Source organism: Filobasidium floriforme (genome assembly GCF_021052385.1).
Source record: "Filobasidium floriforme strain CBS 6241 chromosome Unknown HD553scaffold_2, whole genome shotgun sequence".
NCBI classification, from domain to species: domain Eukaryota; kingdom Fungi; phylum Basidiomycota; class Tremellomycetes; order Filobasidiales; family Filobasidiaceae; genus Filobasidium; species Filobasidium floriforme.
In genome coordinates, this window is record NW_025763623.1 from 1,304,194 (window position 1) to 1,321,835 (window position 17,642).

The following is a 17,642-nucleotide window of genomic DNA, read 5'->3' on the forward strand; positions in this document are numbered from 1 at the left end:
TTCCGAACTCGACCTCGTCGGGTCAGCAGCAGGTCCAAGGTTCTAGGAGGGGAACTTCAATTCGACCTATGTTGTCGTCAATGTTATAATAGTGGCAACTGCCTTGATCGTCCTAGACTCTCCTCAGTCCGTCTCCATCGTTACAACATCACTGCCGGCTGCTAGACGCTGAACACCCACAAAACCAGCAACAAACCCCTCCCCCCGACCCGATTCGTCATCAACCCCGACGACAGACCCTCATTCCAACAGAATCCTTTACGCCGTCATGTCCACCTCAAGCACACAAGTGGAATCCTATCAAGGAGTCTTGCAGAGGTACAAGGTCCCGAAAGGTCCTGATCTGCCGATCTTTTTGAACGGAGATCTGAACAGCGACAAGGCGGTGAGCGATACGGACATCTATCCAACTTGTCCTGACATGAGAGGAGTAAGAAGCTGATATTTTCACTTTCTTGGTTGTGGCTACTGACCTACTGGTTAATAGTTGATCATGATGGGCGGTCTGTATGATGGGATAGTCAGTCTACCATATCAAGCCACTCTGAGCAAGATGTGTTCCGAGATCGGGTGGACGGCGTGAGTTTGATACTTTGCCTTCCTGGCCTGCTTTCACTATGAAGATGAGGCTGAGATCTTATGTTATGTCACACATGGATCGGTGACGAATGTTCAGTGTTCAGCCGTACTGGACCTCGGCTTTACATGGGTTCGCGATCGGGTCCTTGAAGCAGGATGCGGAGGAGCTGGAAGCTGCCGTGAAACACCTTCGAGCGCAAGGTGAGGACGCTTCCCGATGTCGATCTCCAGCTTCTCGGACACCATTAGCCGTCGTTGTACCTCAAAGCAAATAATCTGAAGTAATCCAACTGTCTTCGAACCCGCAGGCAAGAAGACCATCGTGATCCTCGGTTCCTCCACAGGCTGTCAAGACATAATGACCTACCTCCTCACGCACAACACCTCTACCCCGATCCAGGGCGCTATCCTTCAAGCTCCCGTCTCGGATAGGGAATGTTTCGACGACCCAAAAGTCATCAAGGCGGGCGAGTTGGCCGAGAAGATGGTCAAGGAGGGGAGGGGGGAGGAGATGGTACCGAAGGAGGTGGCTATGGAGGCTTGGGGCATGGAGAGGGTGACGGCTTATCGGATGTGGAGTCTGCTTTGCGTGGGGTGAGTTTGGCTGCTATCACGACGCAAGGCAAGGAAAGGATGCAATGTTGATAGCTGATCGATGGGGAATCCTAGCGGGGATGATGATTTCTTCAGCTCGGACCTGCCTGAGGAGCCCGAGGAGAACAAGAAGGAAGGAGTGAGTCTTGACCTTCTTAGATCGTCTGATCGCGCTGCTTACATACCGACGCTGCACCGCATGCAAAACGCTCCTTGACCGAATCTCATCGTATCATACAGCCCTCGCATCGACCTCTCTCGGAAACCTTTGGCAAACTCCCCACGGACACACCCTTGCTCTTCCTCTTCTCAGGCAAAGACCGCAGTTTCCCCTGGTCCAAGACGACCCCGGCTAAACAGTTCGAAAGGTGGGAACGTGCCGCTAACAAGGACAAGAAGGAAGACGCCGGGGCGAAGGTGAAGATGCAGTTTGGGGTGATGGAAGGGGCGAGCCATCAGGTGGACGAGGTCGAGTTGCAGCCGAAATTTAGGGAGGCAGTGGAGGGCTTCTTGAAGAGCGTGTGAGGCGGATAAATCACGATACACTGCCGCGGTTGATAGGAGAGCGACTTGTTGAAACGTATTCTGGGTAAGGGTAACGATATGTTCCGGTAACACGTTGTCATATCACTACGATAGCATATATGCAGGTGGCTTTTGTAATCGAGAACCGATTCCTCCAGAGCTGCCACCCAAATCAGACCAACGCAGATACACAGGACATGTCATGTGGCCGTTGATATTTGCCTTGAGAGACGCGTTCATTGTTGCACGACGGCAGATGAGTGAATCTATGTGCCTAAAGTCTCGGCCAAACCCTGACCCGTGTTCTGATCAGTTAAGTAGCCAAGTAGTAAAAGAGTCGCGTTCTTCCACGTATCACGTGCAGAGTACTGCTTCGCTTTCGTTCGTTTGTTCACTTTTTGGAAATCGTATGCTGATCTCTTCTCATACAAATGAAACACACCCCAGCACTGCTAAGTTAAGTAGGCCCAGTAACAAAAAGGTCAATCCACGCCTCGTCAACCTTCTCCCCCCAACTTCAATAATCCATCCCAACCACCAATTAGGGACCCTCTTTACGGATTGGATCCCATACCCTTTCCGACATTTCAAATCGATCCCGACCCCAACTCCACTGGCAACCCGATACCCAAGTTTGGGCAACCTTCACCGCAACGGCTTGATGTCCCGCCCATCCCGACCTATGTCAGAGGGGACCATGTCTGGAACATCAAAGCTTGAAACCCAAAGAAACAGGCCGCCCACCCTCTCTGTCAAAGGTTTTGGCTTACCGGTTACTATCCCCTTCTTCCTTAGCGCATTAAGAAGCTGTACCCGAGGCAGCAAGCTCCTTGAACGTACCAGGTGGTGAGATGGCATCCGTCTTATCGACGAATGGTAGCTCATGCGGCGCGATGGGTATGTCATATTGCATTCGGTCAAGAACGTCAAGACAGACAGCGACCGATCCCGCTGTCGAGCAGAGCATTATTGCTATCATGGCCTAATGCTTCCAGAAGTCCACCGCTCCTCCGACAATCAACTATCGTCCGCCCCCCTTGTTCCGCAGATAGTCCTTATACAGTTCCTCTACAAATTCCTTGTCCGTCTGCCGAGTCATACCATATCAGCACTCCGCCTTTCAAGCGGCTCTGGGAGCAACGAGGGCTCACGTGGATGCAATTCAACAAACCCCTGACGAAATCCCTCTGACCCTCTTTACTCGGCTCGATACTCTCCGATTGTATTCCCCTAGCCTCAGCCTGACCTCCTTTTAATGCTCCCAGGATGGCCACCCTTGCCGCCCCCTTGTCGAAACCTTCGTCGCTCGGCTCGACATTACGTTCCGACGAGGGGATGTACCCAGAATCTCCCTTCTTTGCGCGCGGCCGTGAGACCGAGGGCGAATCCGGTGGAGCTCTTCGTGGAGGTGTACCCGTTCGAACGGGCGTGGCAGATGTTTGAACAGGAGACATGACACCGAGGAGTTGTTTGAGCGAGGTAGATGGGTCCGAAACGGATGCGGTCAACCGTGAAGGTTCGGGGCGGGGCGAAGCTTGAGTCTGGAATTGTTGGGCGCTCTGTGACGAGGCCAAAGCTGGCGACCTTGATTGTATAGGAGGTGTTGATGGGGCTACGGTCAGACGCGCCAACAGGTCCATCATCGTAGGCTGTGTCGGTACTTGATTCGTAGATGCGGTAGTCGGATCCGTGGCACCAGATCCGCCGTCATTGCTGGCCCGGTTGATAGATCTGACCAAGCGAGAGGGATACGTCGAGATCCCCTTTCTCTCAACGGACAGGTAGGAAGCGCGACCTTTTTCGATACTGACTGGTTCATGACGTCGATCAGCCGTTGAGCCTCGGGTTCCCCTCCTGCAAACCACAGTCCGTAGATGCCTATCAGAAAGATTAGAAGAACATCGGTTTTATCAGCTCCTATCGTGACCGAATCTGTCGAATCTGCTGCCTGCAAACGCAACTCACCATCGTGCTTCTCGTCTCCTCCCGAGACGTGTACAATCTGCCCCTGGATATCCAATTCGGTTCCAGGTGTCAAGTGCCGTATAAAGTTGTTCATTCCATTCCGGTTCAATACGAGCAGTCCGTGCTGCGGCACAGTCGTCCTGTCGATATCAAGGTCCAGGTCGAATTTGACGTTCCCAAGAAGAAGATCAGCTCATCAGCCCAAATCCATGTTCGACCTTGTTCCCTATCGCTACGGCGAGACTCACCTCTCATACACAAACAAACTCCCCTCGATTCCCTCCTTAGTCCATTTCCCACCGAGGTATTTGTACAGGACCACATAGCTCGCCGAATCGAGGATTGTCCGGATGGTGGGGTCACACCGTTGTAAGGTCCTGAGGTTAATAGCCTGGCGTGCCGATTCAGTCGTCGTCGCTGCCATCTTGGCAAGATATGGGATATGGGACAGCCTCTGTGAAACCGTGTAGATACGGTCAAGATGTAATGAATGTGGCAGCCCGTTATCACGACAAGAAAGGGAAGTCCTGATGTGATTGATCAGATCAGTGACCCCTGACCTCGGGACCCGCTACGGATGACGACTTCGCGACTTCGCGCTTTCTATAGTGAGCCGTTTGTTCCAAGCGCCTAGAAAAACAATAATCGGCGGTCGCCGTCGCCGCGCGAGATCTATAGTCCTTCCTCTGACCAAAAGCTCCCAAAAAGGGATCATAATCTAAGTTCACTATCAAGATTATCTTTCATATTTTCATTTCATCTGGACCATTCAGTCTAAAGTTAGCCTAACTCAACTTAGCCTAAGCTTCCCTAACTCAGCCTCCTTACCCTATCAGCATGCCAGTCGATAACACTCTTGTGCTCCAAGCCAAAGTGGCTGCATACGTCGCCGACATACACAGCCCCGTTCGAGACTTCTTGAGCTGCGAGCCCAACGAGAGAGACCCCAGTCTTGTACCAGGCTTTCTCCATGCCCTCGATGACTTAGTCACTTGGCTTACGAGTGAGGTCAAGGGAAAGTTACCGCTACAGGTGTACCTCGATCATACGCATGGGTCTATAGCTCTCCGCGACGAGGTCTACGCCTGTCACCAAGGGTTCCTCCAACTACCTGTCGCCAACACCTCTCGTGCCACTCGCACTCTTCGGCCTGAAGGCGGTTTTGTACTTGATATCTGTTATAGCGGTCACGTGACGCGTCGGACGCGCCGTACGCGATTCCCGTATGCGACTCCCGCCGGGGGTACTTTTCGGTATTGTTATGTTGATGTAGAACTAGTACCCTTGTAATAGCTCTACATCCGTTATTACATTTAGATGTCTACCCATACCTTGCCTCATTCCTGCGTCCCGTCAGCCTGTCCAGGGGGATCCCCGTCGGGGGTCGCTCCCGGGCCTTACAATATCTCTCCCGATGCAATCAAAGAATATGAAGACATTGGGTTTACGGACAAAGAGATAGCAGGATTTCTTGGCTGTTCTCGAAGCACAGTCATTCGTAGACGGAACGCTGCACAACCCTATACAAAACGACAGGCAAAACACTTAGTCTCAGAGGACGATCTCCGACAGGCTATCAAGAATCATCTGAACCAACTTGATGGCGATATGCTCGGTTACCGTGCAGTTCAAGGCCATCTTGCCAGCATCGGCATGAAAGTCACCCGTGAACAAGTACGAGCTCTTCTTCGGGAAATCAACCCAGTATTAGGCTTGCCTGCAAGCCTGGGATAGTATCACACGGGACTAGAAGGTAAGGGTAAGGTAATGAATGTAATAACGGATGTAGTACAACTGGTACTACATTACAGTAACACATAGGGGGTGTTCTAGATATACTCCGTACGGAACTCCCATCGGAGGTCCCTGTAAAACTACCCGACGCGGGTGTTCGGTACGCGTACCGCGGATGCCATAACAGGATCCCCCCCCTAGGCCGAGATTCCAGATCGGCCAGCGCCGGTCGTGTTTCATGTAGGCGCCTTTGTTCTCTCCTTTCGTTCCTCCCACCGGTAAGCGTTCATCGCTTACACACGTCTACCTGTTTCACAGGGGTACCCGAATTTCGGGCCCGATGGGGCGCGTCTCGCTGTTGTTCTTTTCTTTGTCCTTGCGCGGACATCCGTATGGGCGCATGTCCGACTCGTTGTTCGGGAGGTGTAAACAAAGGAGACCGTCGTTGATGTTGACGTCTGTACCGCTGTTGTTGTACGATACCCTCTCTCCATATGCCCATATCCATAGCAATAGTATTGTTCTAGTTGCTCTCTTTGCTAGTATCGCAATTCTTCTTTTGTTTGGGCCGCCGCAGCAGCAAGGATGTAGGGTATAAAGGGGTTCGCGTTCGCGTTCGCGAGGTGGGGAGTAAGTCGTAGGTGTCCTTCGCTACTACTCACTTTACCCCTCCTACGCTATCTACCCCCCGTCTACCTTTACGCCCTCCTCGATATGCCTGTCACTCCCAAGACTACCAAGAACCACGGCGACAAGCCGTACCAACCTTCGCCTTCGCGGTCGACCGCGAAGCTCGAGCAAGACCGGCGTCGGGGTTTCGTTTACCCCAAAACTCAGTCCGCCGACGAGAGTGAGTGGTGTTTGTTTTGCTGAGTCCGTCGGGGATAACATATCGGGCTATCTTCTAGAGGAACAAATCCACCAAGAGGAGTTGGGTCGTACCCACTTCAAGGCCGGTAACGCCTTCATCGAGCCTCTTGCGAAGGCGTGGCGGGAAGGGAACGTGGCCTCGTTCGATGGTATGATGGTATGTTCTTTTTCTCTTTTCTATTCCCTCCATCGGGAACACGGTTTACTGACTCCGATTGTGCGTACGCAGGCCAACTTCCGTGGTGGTTGGAAGTGGTGTTGTCTTAACTGCTTTGGTTATGAGGACCGCTTCCACCTCTCCGCCGAACACGACGTCCCCGGGTACACCGACAAGGACGGTAAGGGGTGGTACAACGTCATGGAGTTCAACGGCATGTTCGTCTGCCGCCACCCCGTCCCGGAGGCCGGGAAATCCACCAGCGGCGGGAGCTCCTGCTACTGTTGCCGCGGGACCAAGTTCAAGTGCGCCCCTTTGCCGTCCGCCTACATGACGGTTTTCGACAAGGACCACGGGGTCGTTACCCGGTACGAGGCAGCGTGCGAGGTCCTGACCATCCCCAACGTCCCTCACGAGGTCGCCATCGCCGTCGGGGACGAGTTGCAGCGGCTCATGAATCGCATGGTAAGTTGTTGTTCCGGTTTGGATCCCCGACGCAGGTACTTCTCGGAACTGATGTTTGTACCCTGCGTAGGTCCTCCCCTTACTCTCCAACAAGACCGATTGCTTGGTGGAGAACCGGTTCATCCCCGCCTGGCAAACGTACCGGGACGCGGAGATCCAGAAGCACAACGAGGAGTGGGCCAAGAGCCACCCCGACGCCGCCCGCAACCCCGATGGGAGCGTCACCATCCCCGAGGCCGACGAGTGGCCTCAAAAGGAACCTTACCGGCAGTTCCTCTTCCAGGGCCACGGCGAGGACATCGGGGAGCCCATCCCTGCGGCGCCCACGGAAGGTCCGGCGGGCGCTGCGTACGACGACGACGTTCTCCGAACCCCCACCCCCTCTCCCCCTCCTTCCCCGACTCCCAATCCCGCTTCCGATAAGAAGCAGAAGAAGAAGAAGAAGGAGAAGAAGGTTGTGGATGTCTCGGACGACGACGAGTGAGGGGTTTCCGGGTCTTTTGGAGTTTTGTCGTGTTTGTATTCTCCGGATTGTTTTTACGTCGGGATCTCTTTTTCTCTTGTATTTCTGATATACCATAATAGAGTCCCGACTTCATCTCCTTCTCTCTATGTGCGTTTACTCCTCGCGAGGGACTTGTGCGTTTTGCTCCTCGCCAGGGACTTGTGCGTTTACTCCTCGCCAGGGACTTGTGCGTTTACTCCTCGCGAGGGACTTGTTTCAGGTTGTGTTCTTCAGTAGTATGCGTTTACTCCTCGCGAGGGACATGTTTCGTATTGTACTTCTTGTACGGTTACCTTTTGATGGTGTATACTTTGGTGAGTGTATCTCTCGTAGTACTGTGAAGTCGGGTGCTTGAAAAAGTGAATGGTGATAAAAACATCCCCGCCGGTCCTGCCGTGGGGGTACAACAAATGATGAGCCAATAACAACACAACCGTACGTCTAATCAGTCGGGGTCCAGAGCAAAGGCTGCTCTCCGTTCTGCCTCGCGAGCTCGGCTTCCCAACCTCCCTCCGGGACGGTCTCGACGGGTTGCACCCGGGCACCAGAGACGTTCATCCGACCGTTGTTCCTACCCTTGAACCAAGCAGGGGCAGGGACCCTCTGGTTGGGGCAGTTGACGGCTACGTGCCCGTGTTGGAAACACCGGTAGCAGGGGTCGTTCCGCCTCATCCTGCCCGCATCAAGTTCCATGGGAGCAGCGGTGGAGGTGTTGGCGGCGGGGGTAGGAGTCGCAACGGTGGTATTGACCACAACGGGGTTACGGGGAGCGGAGTGGTTACTCGCTTGTCGGTTACCGCCCGAGTTGTAGCGGTTTCCCGAGGACATATGCCTTCTAGCATCCGCCTGATCTTCGTACCGGCGGCATTCCATTTGGAATTCCGCCAAAGTCATTGTTTCTTGGCCCGGCATAGGGACGATGGCGTCTTTGAACGCTTGGTTCAGGTTGGCCCTGAACAGCATCCGGCGAGAGTATTCGCAGACGTTGGGGAGGAGGGCCAAGAGGTCGTTGTACTCGGTGATGTACGTCGCGAGGCTCTTGGTGCCCTGCCTTAAGTGAACTAATTCGGCCTCAGTTGCCGCGATGTTTCGTCCTCCACCATAAGTGGAGATGAGCAGTTGCTCGAACTGCTCCCAGGTAGCCGGCACTCGACCCATGGAGTACTCCCGGGCCCAATCGGCGGCCTGTCCTTCCATGTACGACTCCGCGTACATCATCTTCAGGCGGTCGGTAACGTAGACGCCCGGTTTAACCTCGAATTCCCGGTTGCATTGGTCCAGGAACCCTCGGACCTTCTCCTTGTTGCTGCCATCGAACTTGTCCGGCGTTCCAAACTTAAACAGTTTGGCCCGGGCCTCGTCCGACGACGACCGCGACTCCCTTGCCCTCGCCAACTCCAGCACCTGGACTTGCATGTTGGCCATCAATTGAAAGAGGGCATTCAAGTCCGGCGCGGCGGCAACGGGAGCTGGGGTGGCTGCGGGATTGCTCGCAGGAGAGGTTGGTACCACTTGTGGGGGGACCGTTCCCATGTTGTTGGCCGGCGTGGCCTGCGTTTGAGGTTGCTGGTTGGCAAACACCCGCAATTCGTTTGCGGTGGTCTCCGTTCCGGAGTCCGTCGTTTGCAACCACAAAAACCTTCCCTCCCCATCCACCTGCTGGCTTTGTCCATCCTCGGACAGCACAGGCGAGATCCCTGGCGGGATTCCTTGGGGGGTCCCATCGGGACGAAAACACTGGGTGAAGGAAGTGTTCATCGCGTAGGGGTTTCTAATCGGGGTGAAGTTTGTAGATCCGTTATTCTATTAGGCTTGCCTGCAAGCCTGGGATAGTATCACACGGGACTAGAAGGTAAGGGTAAGGTAATGAATGTAATAACGGATGTAGTACAACTGGTACTACATTACAGTAACACATAGGGGGTGTTCTAGATATACTCCGTACGGAACTCCCATCGGAGGTCCCTGTAAAACTACCCGACGCGGGTGTTCGGTACGCGTACCGCGGATGCCATAACACCCAGCCTCTGCAGCCCTAAGAAGAGCCGTTGTTCGCAATCGACGGGTCTACAAGGTTCCCTTCCCTAATTCGCTATGGCATATCGACGGCCAGCACAAGCTTATCCGATGGAAGTTTGTTATACATGGGGGTGTAGATGGGTACAGCCGAGTGTGCGTCTTCATGAAAGCTAGCGACAACAACAGGGCCGAAACTGTTGAGCAGCTGTTCTTGACTGGAACTGAAGAGTGGGGATGGCCTCAACGAGTAAGAGTGGATTACGGTGGGGAAAATATGGGCATATGGAAGCAGATGATTGCAATTCGAAGTCAGTCAAGCACCTGTAATATGTCTACCTTATCCTGACTCTTTTACTTCGTGCTTTAGATACTGTAAAGGCCCCCTTCATCCGAGGAAAGTCGACACATAACACTCCGATTGAGAGACACTGGAAGAGTGTGGGGGAAAAGTTTACACAAAAGTACTCCAGGACCTTCGCCGAACTTGAACGACTACATGACCTCGATGTCGATGATCCAGTGGACATCTTTTGCCTACATCATTGCTTCCTTCCCCTCGTAAACCTTACAATCGCCTCCCATGTGGCTGCACATAATCACCACCCTAGCGCTACCAAGGGTACAAGAGGCTGGTCACCCCTACGTACATGGATCCACGGGAACGTTGAGGCAGCGAAGCGGGGTATGGATCTTGACTTATACCCCACGGATGGTTTGGTAGATGGCAACGGCTTCATCGATGAAGTTCTGGAAGGGGAGGAGGACGAGGACGAGGACGAAGAACAAGCCGAGGTCAACCAGATGCAAGCTGCAAACTGGCCTTCCGAACAAGAACGAGCCGATCAAGACCGACCAGTCGGGGATACAGACCCATATGTCCAAGTCGAGCGGTATCACGAATTACTACCACCACTGCTGAAGGAAGAAGACTTTCGGCAGACCCTTCGTCATCATTTCCCTCCTCCCACTCAGCACAGTGCCGACGATGTTGCCGATGACGCAGGGTTGTTCAGTACAGTGCAATACTTAGCCGTTAGAGCATGGGTACACGATTCCCTATTAGCCAGGCAAACGGACGAGACGTTGTAATCGATGACGTCGTGCAGATCCATCGTATCTTAGGCTAAGCATGACTTAACTAGCCTAGCCAATCAGACAAGCAGTTGAACAAAAGAATTTGATGGGGTTTCATCGTCGTCGTCCTATGTTTGTCTAAGCGAACAACACAACAACAAACAACAAAACTACTCGCCTTCGTAGCTTCCTATATACCTACGACCTTCTTGCCTTCGTACAACTTGTTTGCTCTAACTTTGCCTATCATTAGTTTCGCATAACTTTCTCGCAATCCTACTCCTACATTACACGTACGCAACCTCTAGCTTCAAAATGCCTACTGCCGAAGCCATTGCTGGTAAGCTTCTACGCATACGTGTTGTGAGGGGTTGACATACCTTTACCGACATGCCTTTACCCTGATAGAATTGACTGAGAAGATGGCTACGGCCACTGCTACCGAGCTGGGGGCTCTCTCCCAGACTTTGATCGGTAAGTATACTTTAGCTATGCCTCTCATCTTGTTGCTAATGCTACGCATGTGTACGAACAGCCGAAGTCCAGAAGAGGTCGAAGCAGGAGGAGGAGGAACGGGAGAAGGAGAAGAGGGCCGAGGAGGAAAGGGAAGCGGTCAGGCTTGTTAGCGTGGTAAGTAATCGTGCTAGACTATGACTAACTTATACAAAGCTCACGGTTGGTGTTTCACTTGCAGGCCGAGACAATCCGGGAGTGGCTTCCTCAACAAGGACCTCGAGGGTTGATGAGGGCGGCGTTGGCTCGGTGGGATGGTGAGTTATAGTATACCTGCTGCACTAAACATCGACTGGACTATCGTTCTACTAGTTATACTTGGGCTAATCTCGATTGCACGTACGGTATCTTTTGCTTAGCGCAACATCCCGAACACGCCACCACCACCACCACCACCGACGAGAAGGCCGAGAAGACGGTCGTTCCCCCCGTCCCCCAACCCCCTCCCGCCGCCGACTCCTCCTCCTCCGGCCCCAGTCGAGAACGCCGGGCCTCGACTCCCTTGAAGGACGTCTTAAAGGCCTTCGTCCTGGCCGCCACCCCACAGAAGAAGAGGAGGGTCGTGGTTGAGGAGGATGACTCGGATGACGTCGAGTACCTCAGGGAGGACGGGCCTTCGCCCAAAAAGGCGATCAAGTTCGCCGCGAGGAGGAACGCAAGGGCGGAGAAGGGGAAGGGGAGGGCCAGTCGGGTGGAAGAAGCGGAGGACGAGTTCGGGGAGGGCGACGACTTTGTCCTGCCTCTTACGAAGCCCAAGCATTGGAAAGATGAGGCGTGGAGACGGGCCAACGTAAGCAAAACTAAACCCAGTCAAGGCTAAGTTAGGCTAAGTTAGGCTAATAACCCTTGTACGAACGTCTTTGTAGAAGGCCTACGAGATCATGTCCAACCCGGACGCAGTAGTGGTCCCCGACGATTGCTACTGCAAGACATGCAATGGGCGAACGCGATCCGGTGCGTTTCCGAACGACAAGCTTCGGGTGGCTTGTGACAAGGCCTTCGACCATTGCGTGGTCATACCGGGGGAGAAGGAGGCCTGTGTAAGGTGTATCTGGAGGTACGGCGAGCCCTGCGACTTCGAGAAGAGACCATATGTGGTCAAAGAACGCAAGCCGATGATCGTCAGGATCACCAACCCCCTCCCCGCCACCCCCGTCACCCCCGTCACCCCCACTCCCGCCGGGCCCGCTAGTCAAGCTCTGGCCCAACTCCAGCCCGCCCTGATGGATCCGACCACGGGCAAGTTCTGGTTCCAGGCTGGAGGTTCTGGTAGTTAGGCTTTGTATCTTTTTTTTGGGTAATACGGGTTCCTTTTTTTGTTTTTTAAAATACGATATATGCACAATCAGCCTGAATAAAGTACAAGTTAGGCTAAGTAGTCTTGGTAAGCCTAACAGGCCTATCCGAACGTCTAAGCGGCCCAACATAAGGCGATCTCTTCCTCTTTTTCCCAACTTTCGACGAGGACGCTGACGCAGCCGGAGTTTCAGCTGAATCATGTTGAACTACAGCAACGGGGTCGACAGGGATTGTGTTTTGCACCTATTCAGTGTTCAGTAATCAGTTGAATGCAAAGACGTCGATCCCGATTGTACAAAAGCCCAATACTCTTACAGGATTTTCAACGTCGGTGCTTTGTAACACTATTGCTTCCCCTACATCCGAGTCATGTTCTGAATGAACATCGTTCCGACCATCCTCGCTTAATGGCCCTCCAGACATGGCAGGAGGACTGGGACTCTTGGCATTGTGATCCCAAGCAAACTCTTCAAACGACGGAACAGCAGCAGCACCAGGTTTATGGGTAGATTGGGTGTCGAGTTCGTAGTCACGGTGTTGATCCAGAACTTGGGCGATGACGCCTAAAAACTGGGTGGTACCCATGCTCAAGAGCTGACATTCGCATAGATTGTAGAGATCAGGGATTGTCATTGCCGATGGTAAGGCTTCCGGGGTTGTTCCAGTCAAATCTAACACGATTCGATCAGTCATTGCCTGAGTGTATGTGTATAGCAAGAACGCTTACCCATGACTTCGGTATTCCCAATGTTGGCCGGTTTCTCCGGGGGAGGGGATGTCTTAGCCTTAGCCTTAGCCTTAGCCTTTGGTTGTGGCCTTGTTGCTACTGGAGGCGAGGGATCAGGGGTATAGCCTTGAGGTACGTCGCGATTGTCCTCATCGAAGCGATTTTGAAACCCAGCGCAAATTCTAAGGTGTGCGCCATGTCGATCGGGGGGAAAGCGGCCTGGACACCAATTGCACTGCTTAGGTACGTTTGGATCGTCTAACTCGTTTTGTTCCTCCACATCAGAGTCCAACTCCTGCTTTGCCTTCCCTTTCCCTTTCGCCTTACTCGTAGGGGGAGCTTGAATCTCCACCTCCAGATCCCATGTGGCAGGATCACGGTCGAGGGCGTCGGCTAGCTGTTCACGGAACGCTTTCTTATCCTCCAGTGCATCCGCCCATGTGGCCGGTACAATATAAGCCATAGCTTCGTCCTCAAAAATGTCGGCCAATTGGGTAATATCCAAATCCCATGGATTATACGTCAAGTCCGGTTGGAACTTCTTCGAACTGGCGGTAAGTTTGGCCCATCGCCAAAGATGAGGAAGGGGCTTGCTAGCAGCCTTGAAGACTCCCTCTACGTAAGAGGTAATCTGTACCGAATCCATGTTATCCAAGAGATGGAGTTTCTGGATGCACCGTAAGCCTTCCAAGCATTCGGTAAGTGCCGCAGTGCGACCCCTCTTGTTTGTCTCCAGTACGAGCTGCTCCCGTACAAACGAACCACAAGGAATGAAAGCAACCTGTAGTATGTTCTTGTGAGCAAAGGATCCCAGAGTTACAACGATATGCTTACTGACCTTGTTCTTTCGCCCAAGCTTCTTCGGCTTACCAGGCTTCACAGATGCGTGTATAACCTGTTGACCAACGCTTCCCCTTATCTGAAACCCGCCTCGGCCCATCTTCTTGAAGCTGCCAATTCCGGATATCCCTCGACCAGGCAAACTCTGCTGTGAGAACGTAGCAGGAGCCGAGCCAACCATCTGCTGAACCCTGCGAGCCTGGGTCAAATAAGGCGCAGGCGAAGCAACAGCTCTGGTTGCACCGGGTGTCGAGATCTCTGGAATGACTTCTTGAACATCGTCTTCAACAGTAACCGACAGAGATTGACGGACAGGGGGGGCTGAGGGAAGAGGAGCAGGACTAGGCTGTGTTGCACCAACTGGCTGGGCTGGAGCAGCGATGGGAGTAGGGGGAGTCGCTGTGAGGGCCTGGAGAACAGCCTGAAGGTTGGCGATGATGTCGGCAGTGTTGTTCATGACGGCTAGTAGCTAGTAGCTAGTACAAGTAAGGATAAGGTAGGCTAAGTGGACGTTAGGCTTGTTAGGCTAATCGAGGGGGATGAAATGAGAATATGAAAGATAATCTTGATGGTGAACTCAGATTATGATCCCTTTTTGGGAGCTTTTGCTCAAAGGAGAGGGTATAGATCGATGTCGCGCGCACCTAGATTCGCGAAATCAATAACAAATCGGTCGATTTTTGATATTGCGGAGATTCAGTCGCTTGGAACAAACGGCCCGGTATAGCTTTCTGCGTGCGATGGGCGATAAGCATCACTCATATCCTTAGAACCTCAACCTGGACCTGACAAACACCTCGAATGATCACTAATCGAAACAGTAGTATAATGGTAGCATGAAAGAGACATAGTAAAAGCTGAACATAACGTCCGTGCAGAAGAAATAAACGAAAACACGTCGGCCGGTCGTGAGTGGGAGGGGAAACGAAAAAAGGTGACTGTATGACCATCCGTATCAAACGTCGTTTCCGTCTCTCCAACCGAAAAAAACGAGAAAGATCAAGAGGCTAGGAGTTGGAGATCCAGAACGGGCGACCTAGCGCTCTTTTCGTCCTACATAAATCCCCTGTTCCTGCTAGTCATCGCTCGCAAAGCGATCACTGAGCCTGCTGAGCGCTCATGACGACCATGTTGCCCAACTGCAAAGTGACGTCGCTCAACATCTCCAAGTTGCCGGTAGCTCCGGTATAGTTCTCCACACCAGAGGCGGTCTCGGTCGCGCTGGCACCGGCAGCCGTGTTGGTCCTGGTGCCCGTGGCGGCGGTGGACGAAGCGGCAGCCTTGCCGAGAGCCAAAGAGCTCATGGAGAAGGTCGCGGTCGAAGCTCGGGAGGACGAGACGGCGCTGCTCGAGACGGCCGATGAAGACGAAGAGGACGAGGCCGACGAGGAAGGCGCCGGAGTGCTCGACGAAGACGAAGGAGTAGGCGTGGCAGACGAAGATGAGCTCGAAGGAGGAGGAGCGACGTAAGACGACGAGGTGGAAGTCTCGGCCTACGATCATGGATCAGGTCGGGATCAGCTACCGTTTCGTCTCTCCAGCATTTATTCGGTCGAGTTACTCACAGGAGGAGTCCAAACCGAGCTCGTGGTGGGAGGAGGAGTCCACGAACTCTACTCGCGGGTACAGGAACAATTCCAGTCAATAAGACTTGCCATATTGCCTGCAATCCAACGCCATCAAGTGAACTCACGGTAGGAGGAGTGTAAGCCGGGGTCGTGCTGGGCGAAGGAGGAGGGGTGTAAGCCGGGGTAGACGAAGTGGTAGGCTCCGGGGCCGGGGTCCAAGCAGGGGTGCTCGAAGTGGTAGGCGCGGGAGCGGGAGGCTGATTACAGCATATGTCTTGCGGGTCAGTCCGGGGCGCAATAGATAATGAGAAAGTGAAACTGTAACTCACGGCCTCGTCGTTGAACCACCAGGTGATCGTGGCGACACCCTCGTCGGCGGAAGCGAAGTTGCTAAACAGAGCTTCACTCATATCCAGCCCTCCATAAGGACAAGTCGGGCACCTAATCAGGTCACAAGAATATCAAAAATGAGCTCTCTGACACCCCGGGTAATGCTTCACATATCGCCTGCTTTTCAGGTGACTCACTCGTCCTTGATGGTAGCGACGGCATGTCCGTTCCTGCTTCCACCGGTGATGGTGATACTCTTGAAACACTGAGGTCCGGGGTATCCACCTCCGTACTGAGCCGAGTTGAGCGCGACGATGTAAGCCGGCTCAGAGTCGTACTGCCCACAAGCTCCCAGTCCGATCTATCGCAGAGAACCACAGAGAGTAGAAAGGAAAAGGAAGATCAGTCATTCCAGCCATGACCATGTTTGTTTCGTTCGCGGGATCCAACCCCGGAATCGGCGTTCTTCCGACCGGTCTAAAAAGACTCACGGCGTAATAAGTAGCCCTCATCCCGCTAAACGCCCTCTTGCCCACAGGTCCTCCCCTAGCTTCCAGATCGACCACGCCTTCTCCCCTCCTGACCATCTCCCCATCGACCTCGACATGAGACGAGTTGCCGTTCGGGTACCCTTCGGGCTTGGCGATGTGGGTCGTGTAGACCTTGGCTCCGGGAGGAGGTTGAGGCTGATCCTGAGCTTGACGGCCAAAGTGTTGCGCTCGACGGGGTCGGTTACCGTGGCCCAATGCGTGGGCGTTCCCGCCGATAGCTTGGGTCGTACCGGACAAGGCGAGGAGGACGGCGGTAAAGGTGGTGAAGGTGGGGAAGAACATGTTTGATGGTTGATCTGTTCGATTTCGATTTCGATTTGATGAGGGCTTGTGTAGGTGTACGTGTAACGAGGTATTATACGTCTACGACTCCGATCTTAATCTCCGATGAAGAGTGAAAGTCCGAGGTAGAGTAAAGGTAGATGTAGAGGTTGAAAGGAACTCCTTTTTCCTCTCGAGTACCGAAAACGAGCGTGTGTCTTTCAAACGAAGGTGGGTGTGAACCGAGAAAAGACGACGAGGTGGAACTAGACTAGATGACGATGATGATGACTATCTCGAGGTTGTGTCGATATCGTTGGGAGTGGATATCGCTGGGGCCGTGGTTATATACCTCAGGGTTCGTGTGAGACTTGGTTTTCTATTTGATCTAGTCTGATGTGATCGATTCGGTCGAGTTGCAAGTTGCGAGTTGCTGCTGTGCTGATGGATTGCGTTCGTGTTTGGTAAGAAAGGAATGTGTGATCCGGACCTGGGAAAGTGAGCGTGGGATGCTGGCGAGCTGTTGGGATCGATGTCGGGTCCGGTGTTCTTGGTCGTTTGTCGGATGTAGGAGAGGGAGTCCTTCGGATCGATTCGAGGTCGAGATCGCAAGATCGAATTTGATAGAAATCGATTGATCAAAGGAAACGTCGTCGTCGTCGAGGGTGCAAGGTGCAAAGGGGGGTCGCGACGTGCACACGCCACGCCCGGAGCTCACACAGCGGCACAGCAGCCACGGGCGAGGGGATGGTTGAACGACGATCCATCTTTTTTGTTTTGATTTATTGTTTTCGCGCTAAACTAAAGATAGACAGATCGCGGGAAGTGCGATCCGCGGATAGAATATACATTTCTTATTGCGCGCCAATGTCTGCTGTGAAACGCCAAATTAGCAAGTATGAACGTATGATCCAATCTGTCGTATGCGATCTTGAAAGTCACATATAGTTTGAGGTCGCCTGTGTAGAAACGTCCATCGGTATGCTTAAATTATTATTGTTAGCGATCAGCGATGAGCCAGATTCTGCTCAGCTTGCGTTTTGCAATGCGTTCGAGCTGCCCAGGC

At 53.2% G+C, this 17,642-nt stretch overlaps 6 protein-coding genes across 6 annotated transcripts; 3 read left to right on the forward strand and 3 right to left on the reverse strand.

Moving 5' to 3' along the window:
* Positions 1–105: 105 nt before the first annotated feature.
* Positions 106–1,943, forward strand: HD553DRAFT_304809 (uncharacterized protein). Its single transcript, XM_046179069.1, has 6 exons — positions 106–385; positions 488–579; positions 677–780; positions 888–1,173; positions 1,249–1,312; positions 1,414–1,943. The coding sequence occupies exons 1-6, from the start codon at positions 269–271 to the stop codon at positions 1,696–1,698; spliced, it is 948 nt and encodes a 315-aa protein (XP_046039836.1). The 5' UTR covers positions 106–268; the 3' UTR covers positions 1,699–1,943.
* Positions 1,944–2,719: 776 nt separating this feature from the next.
* Positions 2,720–4,087, reverse strand: HD553DRAFT_339118 (uncharacterized protein; the record flags this gene model as incomplete). Its single annotated transcript, XM_046182410.1, has 5 exons — positions 2,720–2,785; positions 2,850–3,429; positions 3,510–3,576; positions 3,664–3,803; positions 3,912–4,087. The coding sequence occupies 5 exons, from the start codon at positions 4,085–4,087 to the stop codon at positions 2,720–2,722; spliced, it is 1,029 nt and encodes a 342-aa protein (XP_046039837.1).
* Positions 4,088–9,797: 5,710 nt separating this feature from the next.
* HD553DRAFT_261993 (uncharacterized protein) lies at positions 9,798–10,142 on the forward strand (the record flags this gene model as incomplete). Its single annotated transcript, XM_046177422.1, has 1 exon — positions 9,798–10,142. A coding segment is annotated over one exon (345 nt), but the record flags the coding sequence as incomplete, so codon positions are not given.
* A 660-nt stretch (positions 10,143–10,802) lies between these two features.
* Positions 10,803–12,277, forward strand: HD553DRAFT_339122 (uncharacterized protein; the record flags this gene model as incomplete). Its single annotated transcript, XM_046182411.1, has 6 exons — positions 10,803–10,827; positions 10,896–10,961; positions 11,023–11,117; positions 11,182–11,257; positions 11,360–11,790; positions 11,867–12,277. The coding sequence occupies 6 exons, from the start codon at positions 10,803–10,805 to the stop codon at positions 12,275–12,277; spliced, it is 1,104 nt and encodes a 367-aa protein (XP_046039839.1).
* A 94-nt stretch (positions 12,278–12,371) lies between these two features.
* HD553DRAFT_339123 (uncharacterized protein) lies at positions 12,372–14,323 on the reverse strand (the record flags this gene model as incomplete). Its single annotated transcript, XM_046182412.1, has 4 exons — positions 12,372–12,542; positions 12,615–12,970; positions 13,027–13,807; positions 13,865–14,323. 4 exons carry the CDS (start codon positions 14,321–14,323, stop codon positions 12,372–12,374), a joined length of 1,767 nt encoding a protein of 588 aa, XP_046039840.1.
* A 640-nt stretch (positions 14,324–14,963) lies between these two features.
* HD553DRAFT_321853 (uncharacterized protein) lies at positions 14,964–16,597 on the reverse strand (the record flags this gene model as incomplete). Its single annotated transcript, XM_046181249.1, has 6 exons — positions 14,964–15,359; positions 15,432–15,479; positions 15,560–15,691; positions 15,764–15,875; positions 15,962–16,125; positions 16,256–16,597. The coding sequence occupies 6 exons, from the start codon at positions 16,595–16,597 to the stop codon at positions 14,964–14,966; spliced, it is 1,194 nt and encodes a 397-aa protein (XP_046039841.1).
* Between the last annotated feature and the right edge of the window lie 1,045 nt (positions 16,598–17,642).